The sequence below is a fragment of the Psittacula echo genome (assembly GCF_963264785.1).
Source record: "Psittacula echo genome assembly, chromosome: 1".
Classification (NCBI taxonomy): domain Eukaryota; kingdom Metazoa; phylum Chordata; class Aves; order Psittaciformes; family Psittacidae; genus Psittacula; species Psittacula echo.
The window spans coordinates 56,088,923-56,108,991 of record NC_137735.1 but is presented as its reverse complement, the minus strand read 5'-3'; the positions used below and the strand labels follow the sequence as shown (position 1 = coordinate 56,108,991).

The 20,069-nt window shown below is 37.9% G+C and overlaps 1 protein-coding gene across 1 annotated transcript in view; it reads left to right on the top strand.

The window, feature by feature from the left end:
* Positions 1 to 17,587, top strand: part of TBCK (TBC1 domain containing kinase) — a 104,739-nt gene extending 87,152 nt beyond the window's left edge. Inside the window, 3 exon segments of the mRNA XM_080633828.1 lie at positions 541 to 716; positions 5,533 to 5,692; positions 17,078 to 17,587. Coding sequence (XP_080489954.1) covers positions 541 to 716; positions 5,533 to 5,692; positions 17,078 to 17,188 — 447 coding nt within the window. The 3' untranslated portion in view covers positions 17,189 to 17,587.
* Positions 17,588 to 20,069: the final 2,482 nt, after the last annotated feature.

The following is a 20,069-nucleotide window of genomic DNA, read 5'->3' as shown; positions in this document are numbered from 1 at the left end:
AATACAGGACTGTTTTCTTACACTTCTAGTGTCCTGATTTCTGCCTGGTCTTTGGTTGGGGTGATACCTGGTGTTTAGATAGATCTGTATCTTACAGAGGCATCCCTGCAGCTTTTGTGCGAAGTCTACAATTGCTACCCCTTTTTCCCCACTCCCAAGAATGAGGCCTTTCAGCTTTTCCTTTTCAAAGTGTACGTTCTAGCCGATTTATTTAACTTCTGATGCTGAGAAACTTCTTGTGTGTTTTGTGACCCCCTCGGCCACAGTGAATAATTCATTAACAAATCACAAACTGAAATAGTTTGCACAGATTGTCAAGCAATTTTAGTTTTTAACAGCTTCAACAGAATAATTGGCATTTGGAACTGCTCTGGAGCTTTCCTGTACTGATGGTTTTAACACAGACTATTTCAGAGTTATAAGGAAAAGATCTGTTTCTGTCTAACTGGGTTGTTACACTTTGAGGTTGTCAAATAAATAGAAGTTTCAGAAAACACCATGTATTCTATCACCTTTAAGATTAATTTTCTTCTTTTAAAGTCTAGGGATTCCATCAAGTTGGATGACCTGAAGGCAGAGGTGTCACCACGAATTTCAGCAGAAGATCTGATTGATTTGTGTGAGTTGACAGGATCTAATCATTCCAAAACACCTGTAAAGAAGACAAAGTCTAGCAAGCCAAAGTTGCTGGTGGTGGACATCCGTAACAGTGAAGAGTATCCTTCAAATCTGAGTGCCAGCCTTGCCAAATCATGCTTGTGTTGATTACTTCCTCGTTGTCTGCAGGCAGTGAAATGTTAGAATGGTAAATCATGGAAGGGATGTGGTAGAGGTACAGTGCAAGGACTGATGGCAGACTTTGTCATGGACAGACTCGGTTTGCAGAGAAGAGGACTTATATATTTTTGTCTTCCCATTTTAAGCTGTGGGTCTAGTTAAATCACTTTGTACTAGTAGCATTTTTTTATGACAAGTGTTGTCAGTAGACCTTCCTTGTTTAGTATTTTGGAAGAGTGTGAGGCTTTCTAGTTAAGTAGAGAGGAGATAAAGATGAGTTAATAGCTCATGTGCTTTGCCAGTCCCTCAGTGGAAAATCGATTCCTATTGAATGCCTTCTTCATGCTGTCAGGAAATGCAGCCATATTGCTGCCTAACATATCTTATAGTTACCTTTAAGACATTTCTGATTATAAACTATCTTTAAGGTATATTTTTATCTGCAACTTACTTATTTATTCTTTTTCAAATACGTAGTTTTTTGTGTGTGAAATATTTTTTTATATTGTTTTCCTGAAATAGCTTAGTTATAGGGCTGGGTTTGTTTGAGATTTGGAAAGGGAAGCCCTTCTTACAGATGTGCTTTGCCAGGAACACAGATCTTCGTCTACATCCATCTAAAAGTGGGAATAATAAGATTTCATTAGAGATAACTGTTAACATTATGCCGAGTATTTGGAAATATACTTCGTTGCTCCTTTCATAATAGCAAAGGTGATGTAGAAGTTGGTTTTGTGGTAGGTGTACTCTTAGCTTACTGCGTCACAAGCTTAAAAACAACTTATCTACATATCTACATTTGCCCATTAAGAATTAATGTTTTTAGCTTAAAGGGCAAACAGTACTCAATGGAAAAATAGCAAAAGAATCATGAAATTTAGTCCACCTTTTACTTTCAGAAAGGAGGAGCATTCCTTTTACGTAGATGGAATCATAGAATAGTTAGGGTTGGAAAGGACCTTAAGATCATCTAGTTCCAACCCCCCTGCCATGGGCAGGGACACCCCACACTAAACCATGCCACCCAAGGCCTCATCCAACCTGGCCTTGAACACCGCCAAGGATGGAGCATTCACAACCTCCCTGGGCAACCCATTCCAGTGCCTCACCACCCTCTCAGTAAAGAATTTCTTCCTTATATCCAATCTAAACTTCCCCTGTTTAAGTTTGAACCTGTTACCCCTTGTCCTGTCACTACAGTCCCTGATGAAGAGTCCATCCCCAGCATCCTTGTAGGCCCCCTTCAGATACTGGAAGGCTGCTATGAGGTCTCCACGCAGCCTTCTCTTCTCCAGGCTGAACAGCCCCAACTTTCTCAGCCTGTCTTTGTATGAGAGGTGCTCCAGTCCCCTGATCATCCTCGTGCCCCTCCTCTGGACTTGCTCCATCAGTTCCATGTCTTTCTTATGTTGAGGACACCAGAACTGCACACAATACTCTAAATGGGGTCTCATGAGAGCAGAGTAGAAGGGCAGGATCAGCTTCTACCTGCTGGTCACGCTGCTTTTGATGCAGCCCAGCATACAGCTAGCTTTCTGGGCTATGAGCGTACACTGCCGGCTCATGCTTATTTTTTCATCGACATCTGGCTTGTTCTTAGAGATCTCCAATAAGAGATATTCAACCAGCACCCAAACTTTATGATTAGAAAAGATCTTCCAGTGTCCAACAAATGCATTAACATACTGCATGCTTACTAGAAAAGTGTAAATTCAAGATAGTGAAATGAATGTTGGATTGATGCCAATATTTGGGCTAAAATATATAGTAAAAAAATTAATAAATAATGTTTCAACTTAATCTTTTTCATCTAGCTTGTTAAAATACCACTTTAGAGGTAATTGTATATGCAGAAAAACACCACTACTAACATTTTTCTCTATTAAATTTTTAGCAATATTTGTGACAAAGTAGAAAAATAAATCTTATTTTTACTATGTAGAGGTAAATTTATTATTTATGTAGTAAACTGAATAGTATAATTGGACTATTCCAAATTAAAACTGTTTATTTTTAAGGAATTACCATTTTATTGTAGGCCAAAATTGAATCTGTAATGTGATCCGCTGTGTAGTTAGGACGGAATGGTCAAAGGAACACAAAAAGTAGTTTGTCTTTTTCTTGCATGTCTTAATTTCATGCATCAGTTAAGTATTCCAGTTAAGCAGAGGTACATGTGTCTGAGTAGTTTGACTCTTTATTTTCTGGACTTCAGCAGCTTCTTTACTCCTGGATCTAGATTGTTGAAAACATGGTCTTCTTTATTCAGAAAACAGTAAAAATGAAGGCTATTTTCTGAGAGATAATTTCTTCATCAAGAGAGAATACTTTTCAGATTCAGTTTCAGAGAGAATTCCCTGGAATTAAAAACTGTAAAAGCTTATTGTTACTGTGTAGAAAGCTTTGATACAACCAAGTTAAATAATGTTTCTATTTCTACATGCATCATTCTGTTATTAATTATTTAACCTAGAAATCGTCAAGCAGAATGCAGAAGGAGAGCAAGTAATATGAAATGCCTGGACTACAGTTGTTGCACTGAAAGGCAACTTTCAGTGTATCTATGTATACTAATAGATCTATTTATATTATAATCAAGATCAAAGTCAAGGTGTTTGCTTAGATGTCTGTAGCTTTCCTAATAGCTTGATAGTAGGTTCTACTCTACTGTTGTACTAATCTTATTCCATTCTAGCAGAGTAGATTCAAAATTTCAATTATTTTTAAATCATTTGACTGCTATGATGTGAGGGGTTTTATGAGGCTGTCTTTCATGTGACAGACCACTGTAAGGTGTTTCAAAAATATGGTCATTTCATATATTTTAGTCTCAGTCATCTTCACTGACTACGCCTGTCATGGTAAACTTCACTCTCACTTTGTTTTCAGTGTGATTTGAAAAAAACATGAGAGGACTTTCAACAAGTATCAAACATATTTCATTTTTCGTACTAGGATGCACTTGAAAGCTAAGGCGTTGTTTTGTAATAAAGCTCACGTTCCAAGGCCAACAGCTATTGACTCTTTTTCCCTAGTAGACAGCTTTGTAACAGAAGACCTTTTCTAATGAAAATGTAATAAAATCAAAGCAGTGCCTGTGTTGGCCAGCAATTCATCTAAGGCTCATTTCTTTAAGCATGTTAGCAGAAATACTGGCAGCTTTCCATTCCTGATACAAAAATTATAGCTGCATACTTACAGTCTCTCAGTCTGTAGCATAAAATCTTGGCTTTTTTTGTTGTCTTAGTACTGGAATGCTTTAAATGGTCACGTAAGGTTAGGGAGGGTGTGAATGACAACAAAACCCATTTTGGATCTATCTAGTTTGGTACTAATGTTGATATCAAATGTGTTTATATTTTAAAAGATTAGGTCAAGTTTCTCTGAGCAGTTAAGCATAGTTGTAATGTAACTGTGAGCAACTAAAACTGTCCAAAGTAATTTTCTGTCTAACTGATGATTGTTTCAGAACTTTTATTGTGGTCAGCAGCAATGAAAGTTGTGTGGTTATAAATGGGATTGAGGAAAGGGGGTTGGCACAGATTGGTAAAGGAGAGATATCATGATTTTCCCCTTCAAAATAGAAACAAACTGACAACACTAATGAATGGTACGTGATCATCTTTTGTTCTTTCAAATGTTTTTATATAGCCATGTTTATCCCAAACTCTAACAATGATAATCATAAAGCTGAAAGTGTTACACAGATCACAATGCGTGCTAATATTAACCTAAGTCAATTAAATCTTACCTCCATTTAAGGTACCTCTTATATTAAGAATTATTCTGGAATTTAATTATAAATTAAGCTAGCTTTCTGCAAGTGACTAATTGGATATTTGATATTGCGAATATTTTTGCAGAACTTTTCTGGTTTCTGCTTCCCATCTTGTCAAAGCCGTTCTTTCAAATTGTTGGCAAAAGGGAGTGTTCCCAGGCTTTGTGTGTACAGTCCATGAAAGTAATTCAGAGGTTTGTCAAGGTCATGGTGCATTTTCAAATTCATAAAAAGCAATCTAGTAGTGGTCCAGCTTAATTTTATGGAAGAGACTTTCACATTCAGTATTTGATCATCTTATTGAATAATCATCCTTTGAGAGTGGAGCACAACTGGCTATATCTCAATGTTGCTTGCACTTGTATGTTCATTTTGTTTCAATACCCAATACAAACTTCCTGTTACTGGGACTGCAGGTAGTATATATGATGCTCATTGTCTGGGAATCTGAGTGCGTGTACATTAGAATTTCAGTTTGGATCAAAATTGCAGGGGACTCATGGGGCTTGTCAGAAGTCTAAGAAAATTTTCCAGTAATCCCCATTTAGTTTTGGTTCTCCTTGCAGGTACTTCCTTTTGCATAAAGCATGTCTGGAGGAGGTGCTCCTGCTGCTTATTGGTAATTGGCTCCTGTTATCAGACTAGAGCTGATTTGAAGTAAAATCCACAAAAATACGTATACTGTGGATAGTGGTTCTTTAGCACAAATTGTTTCATTCAGCGGATCAGTTTCTATACTGCTGTGCTATGTCCTTCATGGAAAAACAACTTCATTCCATCCTTTTTTTTCTAGGTAGTTTCAGAAGTTGTTTTCTTCATAAGAGTAAATAATCAAGGAGGTTGGTCAAAATACACTAGCATAAAAGACCAGCACTGTTGTATCATGACAACCAGAATGAAGAGTAGGTTCCTCCTACAGCTTTGCATGTACCACAGATTTCTCTGCCTTTCAGATGTCCTTAACTGATCTTCCTAAGCTTTAACCGTGGCCACATTTCAGGCAGCATCAATGTCCCGTTTGCGTCAGCATTTACTGCAGAAGGCGATCTTGTCCAGTGCCCAGCAACTGCCACACTCCAGAGCTTTAAAGGAAGAGTTGTGGTGATTGTAGGAAATGCAGTGAAGAACACAGCTGCTGTAAGTATATTACTATAATGTGTATGTTTATACTTAAAAATGCATCAATGGCATGCGTGCAGGCAGTAGAAATAAATGCTGGAGTTTGGGTATTCTGATTAGTAACTTTGGGTATGATGACAGGATTTGGAGTGATTTTTCTGTTGTTGTTCATTTCTGCTTCTAGACCAACACATATTTCTCTTTAAGTGCATAAAATGCCAAGAGCCAAACTGAGATTATTTCAATGACACCTTACATGTTTGATGACGGGTTATGCAGCTTTCAACAATTACATTGTGAAACACCAAACATCCTAATTTACTTCTGTAGGATCCTAACCATTCACTAACCTCCTGAGGAATAGGAACAAGAAAAAGAAAGTGCTTTGGTATTCACTAATGAGTGTCTATGGGAGGTATCCCACATACTACCAAGTAATTTTCCAGGACCAGTCAGAAATGTTTTCCTGAAACAAAGGAAAACTGTAAGTTTTCTGTTTAAAACAGAACAAAGGAACAACCTGAAACAAGTGTGTGATGGACAGAAAGGACAGAGGCTTTTACAGTGCAGATTGTGGATTATGCCATAGTTAAGAAGGTACAATTTTCTCTTGTAATGTAGTGACACTTCTTATGCAAGCTTAGATTTTTTTTTAATTGTTTTTTAGATGAAAATTGAATCTTTTGTTTGCAGTGCAGCTAAAGAAAACTTTCAGTGTGCTTAATAAGTGCAGGTACTTAAGTCATGTGAAAGGCTGCTGCCTTATCCTCTAAACCCTGACTTTCTGCAGCTGAGACAATGTTGACCCAGTTTAACTGGGATTGTCAATATTATAGCATTTCCATAGAAGAGAAATGCTGCTTTGCCTCTTGATTTGCCTTTAGAGTTCTTGAAAGTCTAACTAGAGAGTGTAGTTTTAAATAGTGACAAAATACTGGATTGACCAGTTTGACTAGAAATTAATTAAATACTGGAGCCTAAGTACTGGTAGGGACTCGCCACCTCTATCACACCCTTAAAGTACATATAAAACCAGCCTCAATTTGACTGCATTGATAAAACTTAGAATGCCTTTCTTTTGTGGATTATTTTTTTAAGGCCAGTTTCAATTTTACTCTGCATGACTGCATAGAACTGTTTGCCACTATTCACCGATTTACCCACTCCAAAACTGTATAGCTTGAGGCTTGACACGAACAATAGCTGATACTTTTTAAATTTTACTAGGTAATCCAATCATACAAAAAATTGCAGATGTGAATGCTTGGAAACAAAACAATTCTGTACAAAGAAATGTAAGATGTTCAGCTTAAAATGTACTTTTTCTGAACAGTTATGTATTGCCAGCTGGAAAGGAATGAGCCGCAAATTATACCCTCCACCATAAAAGAGAATTTTTCAGAAGCATTCACTGATATTTACTCCATTAGAAGTATGGAGACAGGCACTGTAAGATGTTTGGTTTAAATTTATGCAGGAAGGAGAGAGGTGGGGATAAGTGTGGAAAAAACACTGATTTTTTTTTTAGGGGGCTATTTGTAATTAGAAGGTTGAATCTTTCAGTTGTGCTCAATATCAGTAGCCTACTTGGTATCATTAAATAAATAATAAATTAAAAAAAATTTAAAAGCAAAGTTGAGTGTACTGAACAGACATGTAGAAAAAGCCTTTTTCCCCTTTTCACACTTTTCTGTTTGTATCTTTTATATTTGATTTAGTGCCAGATGATGAAACATTTAAATTGGAAATAAAATGCTGTCTAGAACTTGATAGACGAAAACGAAACCTGAAAATTTCATCACAGCACTGTTCCAGCAGGAGGCAAAGGAAGCCAGGATTGCCACAGACTTAAGTATAGCTCTGGCTCTAGTTGAATGCTTCGTTAGGACAGAATTACAACAGAGTGATCCTTCTTGTTAAACCATTTAATTTACCCACCCTAAAGCTAAATGAATAGATTGGCTGATGTACAAGAGCCTTACTGAATGTGCCATTAGCAGCATAAAGGTATTGTAAAGAGGAGCTTGCACTGGACATTGTGTTGTGGTGCTTGGCTCATGCTTCTGTGCAGAATACTCCTTCTGTTAGGCTGGTTCTCACTTCATGCCAGCCTTTCTTCTCCTAAGGGATTCTGGGCACTTGGTAACAGAGCAGATACTTGTTTATCTCTGAAAATAGCAGGAAACCTCTACATAAAAGGCATTATGCTGGAGTTAATCAACCAGATTCTATTTTGCTTTGTAACTTTTAAGTGGTAGCATCTTTTAAGTGAATTAAATCCCCTTTTCCCGCATCCATTGGTAGATAAGTACCTTGTAAATTCCAGTATAGGCAAGGGATCATTACAGCTGGGAGAATAATACTTAAATAGGCAATGAGTGCTGAACTGTAGCTTCTTTTTTTTCTGGTATAAGGCAAATAGCATGTCTTCTGATTTTTGTCACTTTCAAAATCTGAGGTACAGCAAGTACGAAGGCAGATGGTAGTTATGCATATGTAGGATGGGAATTGGTTTTTCGGTCTTTTTTTCTAAGCATGACATTACTTTTTCATCTCCCCTCCTTTAATAAACTCTGAGGTCCTAAGCTATTATCTGGTTTTGTTTCCAACTTTTTGCCTCTATTACCACAGTGTTGACTGAAATTAGAAAAGGAAAATACTTTGCCTGTTATTAAATCATACTCCAGCAACTCACAGTGACACACTTGTGCTTGTATGATGTGGAGGTTTAATGTATATGTGTTTCCTGATGGTTTGATAAATGCTTAAAAAACATGTGTCTTTATAGCAGGGAAGTAAATTCTAAACCGTAACGTCTGATTGTTACATTGATTATTTTTTGTCTAGATAAGTTATGCTGCTATAAATATGTTGTCTAGACAATTTCTACAAGTTACTGAAGCAAAGTAGTCATTCTTATTGCATCACAGTAGCTGATAGATAAAATGTATGAATTATCTCCAAATCAAAGGCAAGCAGTCCTCATTTTCCATGAGATCTTTCTGACCCTTTTCAAGGCAAGAGGGAGAGGGTCAAGTTCAAGATTCTTTCTGTATAGCATATTCCTAGCCCAAAAAAACCTGTATTTTCTCATGAAAGTAACATTTTCTCTCAGTAGTCTATAAAAAATATATTTCTTGTTATAAGAAATCTGAGACACATAGGTAAAAGTGTCCAGTTACCACTGAATTTAGGTGATTTTGTTGTCATCTTCCTCAAGCGTATTAAAAAGGCCTTGCCAGAGAAGCAAGTCCCTGCATGCTGAAGTTGGTTTCTTCTTACAAAACTGTCTTAAAAACACAAATGGATACACATTAAACTTCATAGGGTGATCTGAAGATTAGGTGTTGCATAGAATACTGAAGGGCAGGTGCATTCATGCTTCTAAAGACAGATACATTTAGTTAGAAAGGTCCAGTGAAATCTCTGGAGTGAAATTAAATAGAAATTAGATGATAAATTTCTTGAGGTATTTCCACTACACATCTTTTAGATTCTACATTTCCTTGTAAATATTCTCTGCAGAAAAGTGATTGAGCAAGGTGAATGAAAACTGAAGGTACTTTCTCTTTGCAGGGATGGAGGGGCACCTTATGATTCCCAGAATGGCTTTTTTCATGTTTGTTTTATTAAGGCATCACCCTCCCTTCTGCACTCAGAGACTACTGAAATCATCAGATGCCTCTTTGTTGCCTTTAAAGAGGAAGAGATTAACTAAGACTGAAAGACTTAATCAGCAACAATGCTGCTGATTGTAACTACCCAAAACATGGTTAAGTCTTCATTATTTTATTCTGTAAAGTTTGTATTATTGTAACATGCATAGTGAATGCATGTTTTCCTTCGTCAGCAGAAAGTAGCCCAGCTGCTGTTGCCAGTATGTTGCTCTTCACACAGCCTGAGAAAGATACTTGGGCTGCCAGCCAGGAGTGGTGTTCTGCTTTTGGAATTCTGCCCCTTTCAGTGGCTTTGGTTAGTTTGCTCTGAATGCCTAAGGTACAGCAGAGTAACCTAAATATTCCCCCATCACGCTAGGTACAAAAGAGGAAAGGGGGAAAATGAAAGATGGATTCTCAGGAACAGATTCTGAGTGTTCCTTTTCCTCTTCTGAAGTAGGTGCCAAGGAAAGCAGGCTACTTCTAAACCTCCAAATAGGTTCCCTGTCTTAATTTTTATTAAGACCAGTGGCTACAATTACTGTAAGTTTTAGTTGGTTATTTGATGTAGACATTGTTTGGCACATCTGGGTGCCTTATTTCACAGAGGTTTGGATGTTCCCAAGATGAAGGATTGCAGAGCCTTCCACTTTACCTGTTGAAAATATCTGACTTCTGAAAAATGCTGGCAAGCAGGATCTCAGCTCTTCTCAATCATCTGGGAGATCTGTAAGGACAGGAAATATGAGAGATGATGAATCCTGAATCCTGGAGTGGTGCTGTCAGGGTCCAGAGTTTCATTCAGGCATGCCAGCCTTGGGTTATACTGTCTTTGTGGGCTGCACCTCTGAAAGAGCAACCTTGTCCTTGTATGAGCTTGCATGGTTTAGGTTGTATCCATATGACTCAGGGGTACTGCATTGTAACACAGAATTATCACTTTCTGGGGCTGTTTTTCAGCTCTGGAGTGTTCCCTAAACTGTATCTGAATCAGCTTTTGAAGAGGACTGACCGACTGCTTCAGGAGGGAATGTATCCATTGTGTGAGAAGTCCAGTGACTTTTGTCCTAATGTTTAAGAAGAAATAGGACAAAACTGGCAGTTTGAGTAGTGTTAGTAAAAAGTAATGAAAATCACAAAGAAGGTTTTATGCTAACAAGTATTCCTTTGTACGATTTTCAACATCTAGGGCAATTTTTAGATGTGGTGGGGTAGTATAATCTTTCAGGAAGACTCCGGCTTTTGTTTTTATATTCTAGCCAGCTGCTGTGCATCTTTATAAAATTACATATTTCTGTTCACTAGCAGCTTTTTTTATTTTCTGTTGAATCAAAAATAGAATAGGTTTGCTTTCTGCATTTTAATTTTACAATCCATACAACTGTATTGTGTGAACTGAACATATTTTGGTCAGTATAAATTAGCTGCATTACAACAACTAAATCTCTGCAATTGAGTTTTCATTTTCAAGTGCTCACTGTCAGTCTGGTGTTGGTTTTTTTAATAAATTTTTGAAATGGAAAAGGAAAAATGCAGGTGTTTAAAATGTATTACTTGGAGAAATGTGTTTATATCACTTTAATTCTTGGTAAAATGTATTCTGAAACCAGCTATTAAATACTTGTTTGTCTAGGCTTGTTTTCAAATCTTCGCATGTAAGTTACCTTTAAGTGACTGCTGTATTTTTGTACTGATGGAATAGAAAGTGCTCCTTTTTGGCCAGGTCTGCACATAAGGATTTTTCCTTGATCTTGTTAGAGCAGGTTGCCTTTTTTTTTTTTTTTTTTAAAGTGTGTGTTTGCACAAAATTGTACTTTTTGTATTTCCATTCAGTTTATGCTACTGACCATTAATGAGGCACTGTTTCATTGATATGGGAGGCTTTAGGGGCCTATTTTTCCCTTGATGTTAAAGTGCCATTTCATTTCTCTGGAACCCTTTAGTATAAGAAGAAAAGGAGCTCAGTAAAACAATCTTGTGTGCTGGGTCTGCATTGTGGCATATGGAAAGTATTGTTTAAAAGGCTCTAGACTGCTCACCTTGACTATGGTGTGCTTTCAGAGTGGTCACTGAAGTCATACAGCAAAACAGTTTGCAGTCCTTAAGAGGTTTGTGTAGCGTGTGCTTATTAATGAAAACCTATTAAAAATCTGGTGGCAATGGATGAGTACTACAAAATTGGGTTGATATTTCTCCTCCAGCTTTTAAAGTATCTCTTTTTCTTCTGACTCTTTCAGAATATGATATTAACATTTATACCCTGGTAACATTTGTCACAGCAGTCTTTTTCTGGTATTCCGGTACAGTATGATACTCCTCCTTCCCTCCCAACTTGCCCTTTAATTACAACCTGTCACAAGAATGTCTGAAGGTGAATAATGTGTACATAGCAACCCTGATGGCTAGCCAGAAGGGTGCTGGGAACGATGCCACTCAAGCTGTTGTGTTATTAGACTCTTTGCTGTAGACAGTCTAAAAATGTGATATGCCTGGTGTAATACATTTGACACACTTGAAAGCTGTGATTTCACTGCTTGGAACAGGGTAGTAGAAACGTTTTGATAAATGCTCCAGTGTGCAGATTATTAAGGTTCTTGATGGTACTTAAAGAAGCAGTCCTGTTATGCTGTTTGTATTGAGAGCAACACCAATACAGGGTAAAATGTTTAATATTTGTCCAAATTTTGATATGGGTTTGCTGTGATCTTGTCTGTCCTTAAAAGCCTGACTTATTGTATCTGCATGAAAGAGTCTTAGCTGATTGCTTTCAAATATAAATTACAAATTTCTGGCTCAGTTATGCTCACCAGGAAAACTGTTTTATCTAGAATAGATTGATTCATTACTTAACAGAGGAGCAGTGTTTCCATAGTTTTCACCAAAGCCATCACATAGTAGTCATTAAACAAGTTGTTCACATATTCATCCTTTCATATGTAATATTTGCTGTGAAAGTAGGAGGAAGTTCAATTGAAACACTAGGTGCAGTAAAAACACAGTAAATAACTGAACTACTAAACTGGGAGCAGTGGCTGACACACCAGAAGGCTGTGTTGCCATTCAAGCGAGACCTGGACAGGCTGGAGAGTTGGGCGGGGAGAAACTTGATGAAATTCAACAAGGGCAAGTGTAGAGTCTTGCATCTGGGGAGGAACAACCCCATGTACCAGTACAGGTTGGGGGTTGACCTGCTGGAAAGTAGTGAAGGGGAAAGGGACCTGGGGGTCCTGGTGCATAGGAGGATGACCATGAGCCAGCAATGTGCCCTTGTGGCCAAGAAGGCCAATGGCATCCTAGGGTGCATTAGAAAGGGTGTGGTCAGTAGGTCAAGAGAGGTTCTCCTCCCCCTCTACTCTGCCTTGGTGAGGCCGCATCTGGAATATTGTGTCCAGTTCTGGGCCCCTCAGTTCAAGAAGGACAGGGACCTGCTGGAGAGAGTCCAGCACAGGGCGACAAAGATGATTAAGGGAGAGGAGCATCTCCCTTACGAGGAGAGGCTGAGGGAGCTGGGTCTCTTTAGCTTGGAGAAGAGGAGACTGAGGGGTGACCTCATCAATGTTTACAAATATGTAAACGGTGAGTGTCAGGATGATGGAGCTAGGCTTTTCTCAGTGATGTCCAGTGATAGGACAAGGGGTAATGGGTGTAAACTGGAGCATAAGAGGTTCCATGTGAACATCAGGAAAAACTTCTTTACTGTGAGAGTGACAGAGCACTGGAACAGGTTGCCCAGGGTGGTTGTGGAGTCTCCTACATTGGAGATATTCAAGGCCCGGCTGGACAAGTTCCTGTGTGATGTACTCTAGGTTACCCTGCTCTTGCAGGGGGGTTGGACTAGATGATCTTTTGAGGTCCCTTCCAACCCTTGGGATTCTGTGATTCTGTGATTCTTGGAAAGCACATTTTGAGGAGAGGCCACATGAGGCAGAAAGGGAAAAAGCCTTAGTCTTGTAGCATCCCTCTAACCATCTGCCTCAGACAAGCATAACTCATTTCGTTCAGCTAGTGGTGTTGTCTAGATGGAAACAGAAGCACTACAGAGGACTGTGATCCGTTGGTGGTATGGGGAAACAGATATATCTCAGAAGTAATGTCAACACAAACATTTGATAAATTTGAGAAAGTATAATCAATATGTAAATGACATAAGGTCCATTTCTATTTAAAATGAACCCTGAATAGTAGAAATTTCATTGTGCACTATTTTTATAGGTTTCAATAAATCTCTCTTTAAAATGTAGGTGGTTTACAGGTTACTAAGGGTGATGTAACCTATTTGCTTATCTCCTCACCATGTTATCTTCTGTCTTAAGAGCACCTCTGTAAATTAAGTTGTTTAGTAGACTACAAATTATGTATTCGGGTACCTGTTATTAAACTTCTAGTTGACAATTTATGATAGCATTTGGAAAGGAAATAGAGCCCATGTGTGAAGTGTAAGGTGGCAGTTTCTGCTGTAAAAAGTCTGTGGCATTAATCCAAAAAAACACCTTGAACTTTTTTGTGAACCACTGATTTTTTTCAACTTTTTAGGAAATTTTTTTTATTTCTTGGGTTTAAGTTACTGACATTTGAACGTTAATGAAAGTCACATTGTGGAAGAAAACTGTGTAGCTATTTCAAATAGTCTGTCCTCTCATGGCACTCCATCAGTACACATGCCAGAAATAACACTTTCATGTGTTTTGAAAATATGGCTTCATACAGTGTATTTTGGCAGGCAAAGTTACCAGGTGGTGCTGGAACATTTCAGAAACATGGTGAACAAGTTCCTGTTCTTGTCTGTGACAGACGTACTCCTCTGTCTGGGAGAGGAAGGCGCAAACATGTACTGAGGAACAGAACTATAAAAAGTCAAAGCTTTAACTAGGAAGACTGCAGTACTAGTTAGAGACTACTTCTAAATCTACTCTTCACTGAAAGTTACTGTTTCTACTTTCAGTGACACAATGTAAGAAGACAGAAGGTAAAACTAGGAATGTCCTTAATCGAATCAAATCCTATTACCCTCTGATTTAAGCCTTGACACTTTGCAGTTGTGGAGACAGGTGTATGTGCAAAGCTCTTGGATGCTGATATTTGAAGTATGGTGGCAGCTCTCAGCTTATGGCAATATACGTGCCTTTGGGCTCCTGACTTGCAAATTAATTCCCACAGTGATGGGGTACCAGTAGTAGTACTCTGCTTACTCTATTTCCCTGGCTGTATGTTGGGATGCAGTATTTTGAGCTGTATTTGGATTCTTTTTCACCGAAGATATGTAAACAACTGCAGACTGTTCTGTGACAACTTACAAGAAAAAAAAAAGGCAGTTCATCTTGTGGTAGATCATCTCATTGTGCTCTTGTGCCTTCTGCCAGTCATTTGCTAACAGCCACAGACTCTGCAGTTGCATGCTTCACAGAAGCCCTGCAAGAAGTGAGAAATTCCTCACAGTAAGATTATAAAGGAACCTCTTTTCATACGTAGTGAAGAAAATTTATTTCCAGCCATAGGCTGGTTACTAAAGCAGTTCTAAAATATAGAGGAACACAGGCCTTAATGCTCAACCCCTAAATGCAAAGCATTTGTTTGCATATTTTCGTATTTTCTAATATTACATGGAATATTAGTTTTATTATGGCTAGGGCATCCAAACACTTGGAGCAGAGTTTACAATTTATTATCTGAAGTGTAAAGTTATCAGTAGACAGAGAGTGGAATCTCTCTGCTGACACATGGGACACTGTACTTGCCAAATAACATGCTGCTTCCTCTCAGTCTGAATGCTTGTGGCCATTTTTCACTTCTGCCAGTTATGAGCAGCATTAGTGTCTGAGACAGAGCACCATCCATTAGTCACAGGTGGAGAGCACTGTGAGGTGACAGATAAGTATATATGAAGTAGAGATGTCTGGTAGGAGTATTTCGCTAGGCATGTATGCTATTTTTGTACCTCATGGTATGCACAGCTGAGCACTGTTTTTGACAAACAGAAATACCTTTGTCTCTGTTTTACTATACACCATAACTTCATGGACTGTAATTATAGCAAGAGGTAGTTGGACTCTTCTAATGATACCTCCGTGCATATTACACCACCTCTGCGTCAGAAAGCGTCTCTAAAAGCCTGGCATTTACTTTTCTCATAGTCTAGCTTTACTATTAGCTGGTTTGATTGTTTGATTATGGGGATTTTTTTCATTTGATCCTTTGAATCCTGTACTGACTTGACCCAAACTAATGGGAGAAGAGATTATAGAACTTCTTTTTGGTCTTCCTTAGGCAAGTAACTGAAGCAAACATAACAGTCAAAATGTCCTGACTGATCACTATGACCTCTTACTCTGTCTCAACAAGTCCTCTGTGGTTACAGGTCATGTACTAGTTGCTCATGCCATGGTTAAATCCATCCTGAAACACAGAGAAGGAATGCAGTAGCTATGTCTGACACATAGTGAACAGAAATAAATTCCTTGCATGTACAGAATACCTTCAGTGTGAAGCAAAAGTTCTGGCTTGGAAGGAGTTTAAAACTTTGCTCCTGTGAACTGTTACCTGGTAAAGAGATTATTTCAGAATTTGTACTTGATCAGGTAATCATGTAGTACATCTTGTTCTGCCTTAGTATCTGTTATACTATCACAGATAATTAGAAGGAATGTAAATGTAAAAAGAAATCCTATGCAGTAAGTTCGGATGGTGTGTCTACTGCTGTTCTTGAGTTGTAATTTAGCTCTTTGTGCAAAGTTAGGTCTTTGTGCCGAGTTAGTTATTTGCTCATCATATTTGCACAGGCTTCTGGAATAGTATTACAAGTTATTTTAAAGAGTCAAAAAGGGAATTAGAAGTGTTTTACATAGCCCATTTGGAAGCACTCAGTAATTTTATAAATGGTACTAATTTTTCAACCATCTCAAATCAAAGACTGGCATGGCAGGGCAGTTTTTTCTCACAGCTATTGGAAATAAAGTAAAAGTATTAGAGCTTCTCTGATTAATCCATTTCATTGGCTTTCTTTTTAATGTATTGCAGTCAGTATTTAAAAGACAATTTATTTTGATATTTTAAAACGTTTTTTATATTTTTAATTTTTTAATCATTATTGTTATTTTGATATACAAAATATTGTTCCTTCATCAGTATAGCAACTTGTCACAAAGCAGCTACATGGAAACTGGCAACTGCTGTGTAATGGGTTAATTGAGGAGAAAGGCTTTCAGGGACTGGGGAGGGAGGAGGGAGATACACTTGCACTGTCTAACCTGCCTATGGACAGACTAGAGGCAGGGGAAGTGCAGCTGCTAGACCCTAAATTCATATTTGGCATCTGTGAAATTAAGTCATGTCAAACAAGTTTGACAGGTAAGCAGATACTATACCATTGAACTGTGATGCTTGTATATTTGGGATTCTACAGAAAACTGTTGGGATTGAGAGTAATGCAGAGAAAAATACCTGTTATTTCGTACTTTGGGAGGAGTTCCCGCAATTACCTGAATATTAGAAAATCCTGTTAGGATGAGGTAAAATCCTGCCTAAGCAGAGATAAATAAATTTCAGGGTTATCATGACGCTTTCATGACCACCAAATTAATTCCAGCTGTTTCAACACTGGCCTGGGTTCCCATGTTGGACTAGTTGGTGCAAAGAAGGAACTTCTAGGGCCGAATAATTTTTTCTTTTGCTTAACTTGCCACACTGAATGCAAAGTTATTTTGATTTAAGGACTGTAATGTACAGCATGCTAATGATGTATCTGTTTCAGTTTGCAGCTCATCTAGTGAAAAACAAATATCCAAGAGTGTGCATCCTAGATGGAGGAATCAACAAGATCAAGCCAACTGGTCTCCTCACTGTTCCTTCTCCACAAATTTAACTGACTTTAAACATTCAGGACAATCTGTCTGAATAGGGAAATCTTACCTGAACCCAAAGGGCATTATGGCATCTTCACTATACAAGCTATCATGATGATCATGTCTTATCCTGCAGATCTTGAGCACAGGAGCTTTGTGTTTATTCTTTGGTATAGAGCTTCAGTTGGAACAGATGAAGACTGTGAAGCTTCAAGCTTTCCAAGAAACCTCTTTCAGCATTGATGTAGTGCACAACTAGTTGAGCAAGTCTGAACAAAAACAGAGTAACTCAGCTGACATTTGGTATCTTATAAATATTTATGCAGAACAAAACTAGCACTGGATGGCTCTAAGCTGCATTTAAATAGATTATTTTTCAAAAGTATTTTACTGTGAATATTGAAGGCTACAAGCTGAAACTGTACCCTGTGTGTATCCTGTAAAAAAAGTGTGTTCTTGAATATTTTAAAGAGTAACTGCTGCATCTTGTAACCTCCTTTCTTTTTGAGAAAGCATTTTTTCATCTGAATTAAAAATAAAGATGTGTCCCAGATTGGAAGTCACTGTAAGAGCTGCTGCTGAGTCAATTCAAATATATTATATCCTACAGAAGTGGAGAAGGCCTGCTCCTCCTTGGAGAATTTAACATTCTATTTCCACAAACACAGCAAATGCAACAATTTCTAAAACAGTTACATTTGCCAGAAAGGTAGGCTGTTGACAATACTATGACTTATGACTATAGATCAGATACTCCATGAATAATAGTGCTTTCCGATTTTAGAATCTCATGCCTTAAAAAGAAACACTGCAATTTTAATTTTCATATGAAAACATTTGACTGTAATCACTCTTGTATGAAGTGGAGGTGCAAAGTTCTGTTTGGTTTTCTGCTCTTTCAACTAGTGGTGTCAATTGTGTCTTTTTTTTTTTTTTAAATCCTGCCTCTTAGACATGAACTTTAAAACTGACAGATTGAGACAATAAACCTGTTTCTAAACTAAACCTGTTTCTAAACTTCCACTCATCTACAACAGGTGCTGTAGATGAGTGAAAGCAGGCTTCCGCAAAGGGCATAAGGTGACTGTGCACTAGAGATGTGGAAATTGCTTTGCAGTAAGAAGCCAAAAGTATTGAAATCACAGACAGAAACGGGAATTGGCATCTCTCTGTTGCTGAAAAGCTAAATATAAATTTGATTCAGACAAATACCATCTTTCTGGATATGTACAAACCAACCCACCCTAATTTCTCACCATCAGAATCCTAGGTTAGCTTTGCTAGCATGTCAGGTCCGTAATTCTAAAACTAATGTGGGAGAAAAAAGGCTAGGGAAAGAAAAGAATCTGTCTTCAAGAAGGTCACTTGAAAATAGTACCCTTAATCCAGCAAAACCAATTGTGATGAGACTGACAGTATGGCTCTGAAATTAAATGGGAATTTGAAATAATTTATTGTAGAAGACAAGAAACTTTAGATTACTTTTTCTACAATTTTAAAGTTTAGAAAACACTGGTGTGACATGACACTTAATGATCACTTAAATGTATGGATTAAAATGTATTTTGTAAAATGAACAAATTACACCAAAGATCTCTTTACATGGTTACAGTTGCCTGTTAGTTTGTGAACTTGACACCATACTCTTTATTAGATCATTATTTAGGACACGGCAGTTTATATGATACAACCTCATTGTTAGGGTAATGAGGATTTGCTCTGGAAGGTATGGTTATCTTACACCTTAGCTGAGGATTTTATAGCATGAATAGTTTCTAGTTTGGCAAATGGAACATTGCAGCAGCTAACATTATTTCGTTTTTCTTCTGTCATAAGTGAATTCCAAAACACTTGTAAGAGGGGAGAGAGAGTCAGTGAGAAGGCTGTGAATAGTTTCTGTAAATAATCAGCGAAATGATCACTTGTTCTGTGGGTTTTGGTTTGGGTTTGGCTTTTTTTTGGGGGGGAGGGGTTGGTTGGGCTGGTTTGTTTTGACTGGAACCGTGGAAGGAAGACAAGACCTTTAAGAAGATGCTGAAAGAGGATGTCTTTGTTCTCGCCTGCGTGATGATCAGATTTTATCCTGAATCTTCAGAAGCTAGTCATTAGCGTTATGTGCTGTCTCCAAGGAGGTTTAGTCTTGCCACAGCTGTGGTTTGAGAATTTTATTGAAAAAGTATGATGAGTAAAAAACAGTATGGGGGAAGGAAAGCACCTTTTAGCTCTGTATCTTGGCAGCGATTTGTCTAAAATAACTGTGCAATTCCAACATGCTGATACATATACAGGCTTTCTTTGGTCTAAGGTCAGCATAATTTACTGAAGTTTTCAAGAAGTTTTTGACTTTAAAAATCCAAGATACCTGGCGGAGTGACTAAGTTAAGGGATCAGAAATGAAACTTAGGGACAGATTCATGTTCCTCTTAGCAGAGCTACAGCAGTTTCTGGTGAGGCCCTAACTTTAAATTTATCTGGAGACAGAGAGGAGCAGTGAGGTTACTAACAAGCTTCCTGATACTACAAAATCATCCCCTGATCCAAATTATGCCTAGCTGTGTGTAGAATGAGAAAGACCTTGTGATACTCAGTGTCAGAGAGATTCACTGTGAAAGGGTACACTTGAGGCCCTGGAGAACAACAGTTTAAATGATACTCAGCAGTGAATTTGTTGGCAGATAAGATATCATTGCAAATGCAGCAGCCAGAAAGCCACACAGGATATTATTCTGGTTGTGAGGAAATAAATTAACAAAACAAGTTATGCTGTCAGAGAATTAACCCCTATGGTACATTTTGAACACAGCATAGATGTGATACACAGGGTTAGAATGGACACAGAACAGAGTCAGAATAAGATGATGTTAGTTATGTTGACTGAAACTCTTCAGTTTGGAAAAAGAA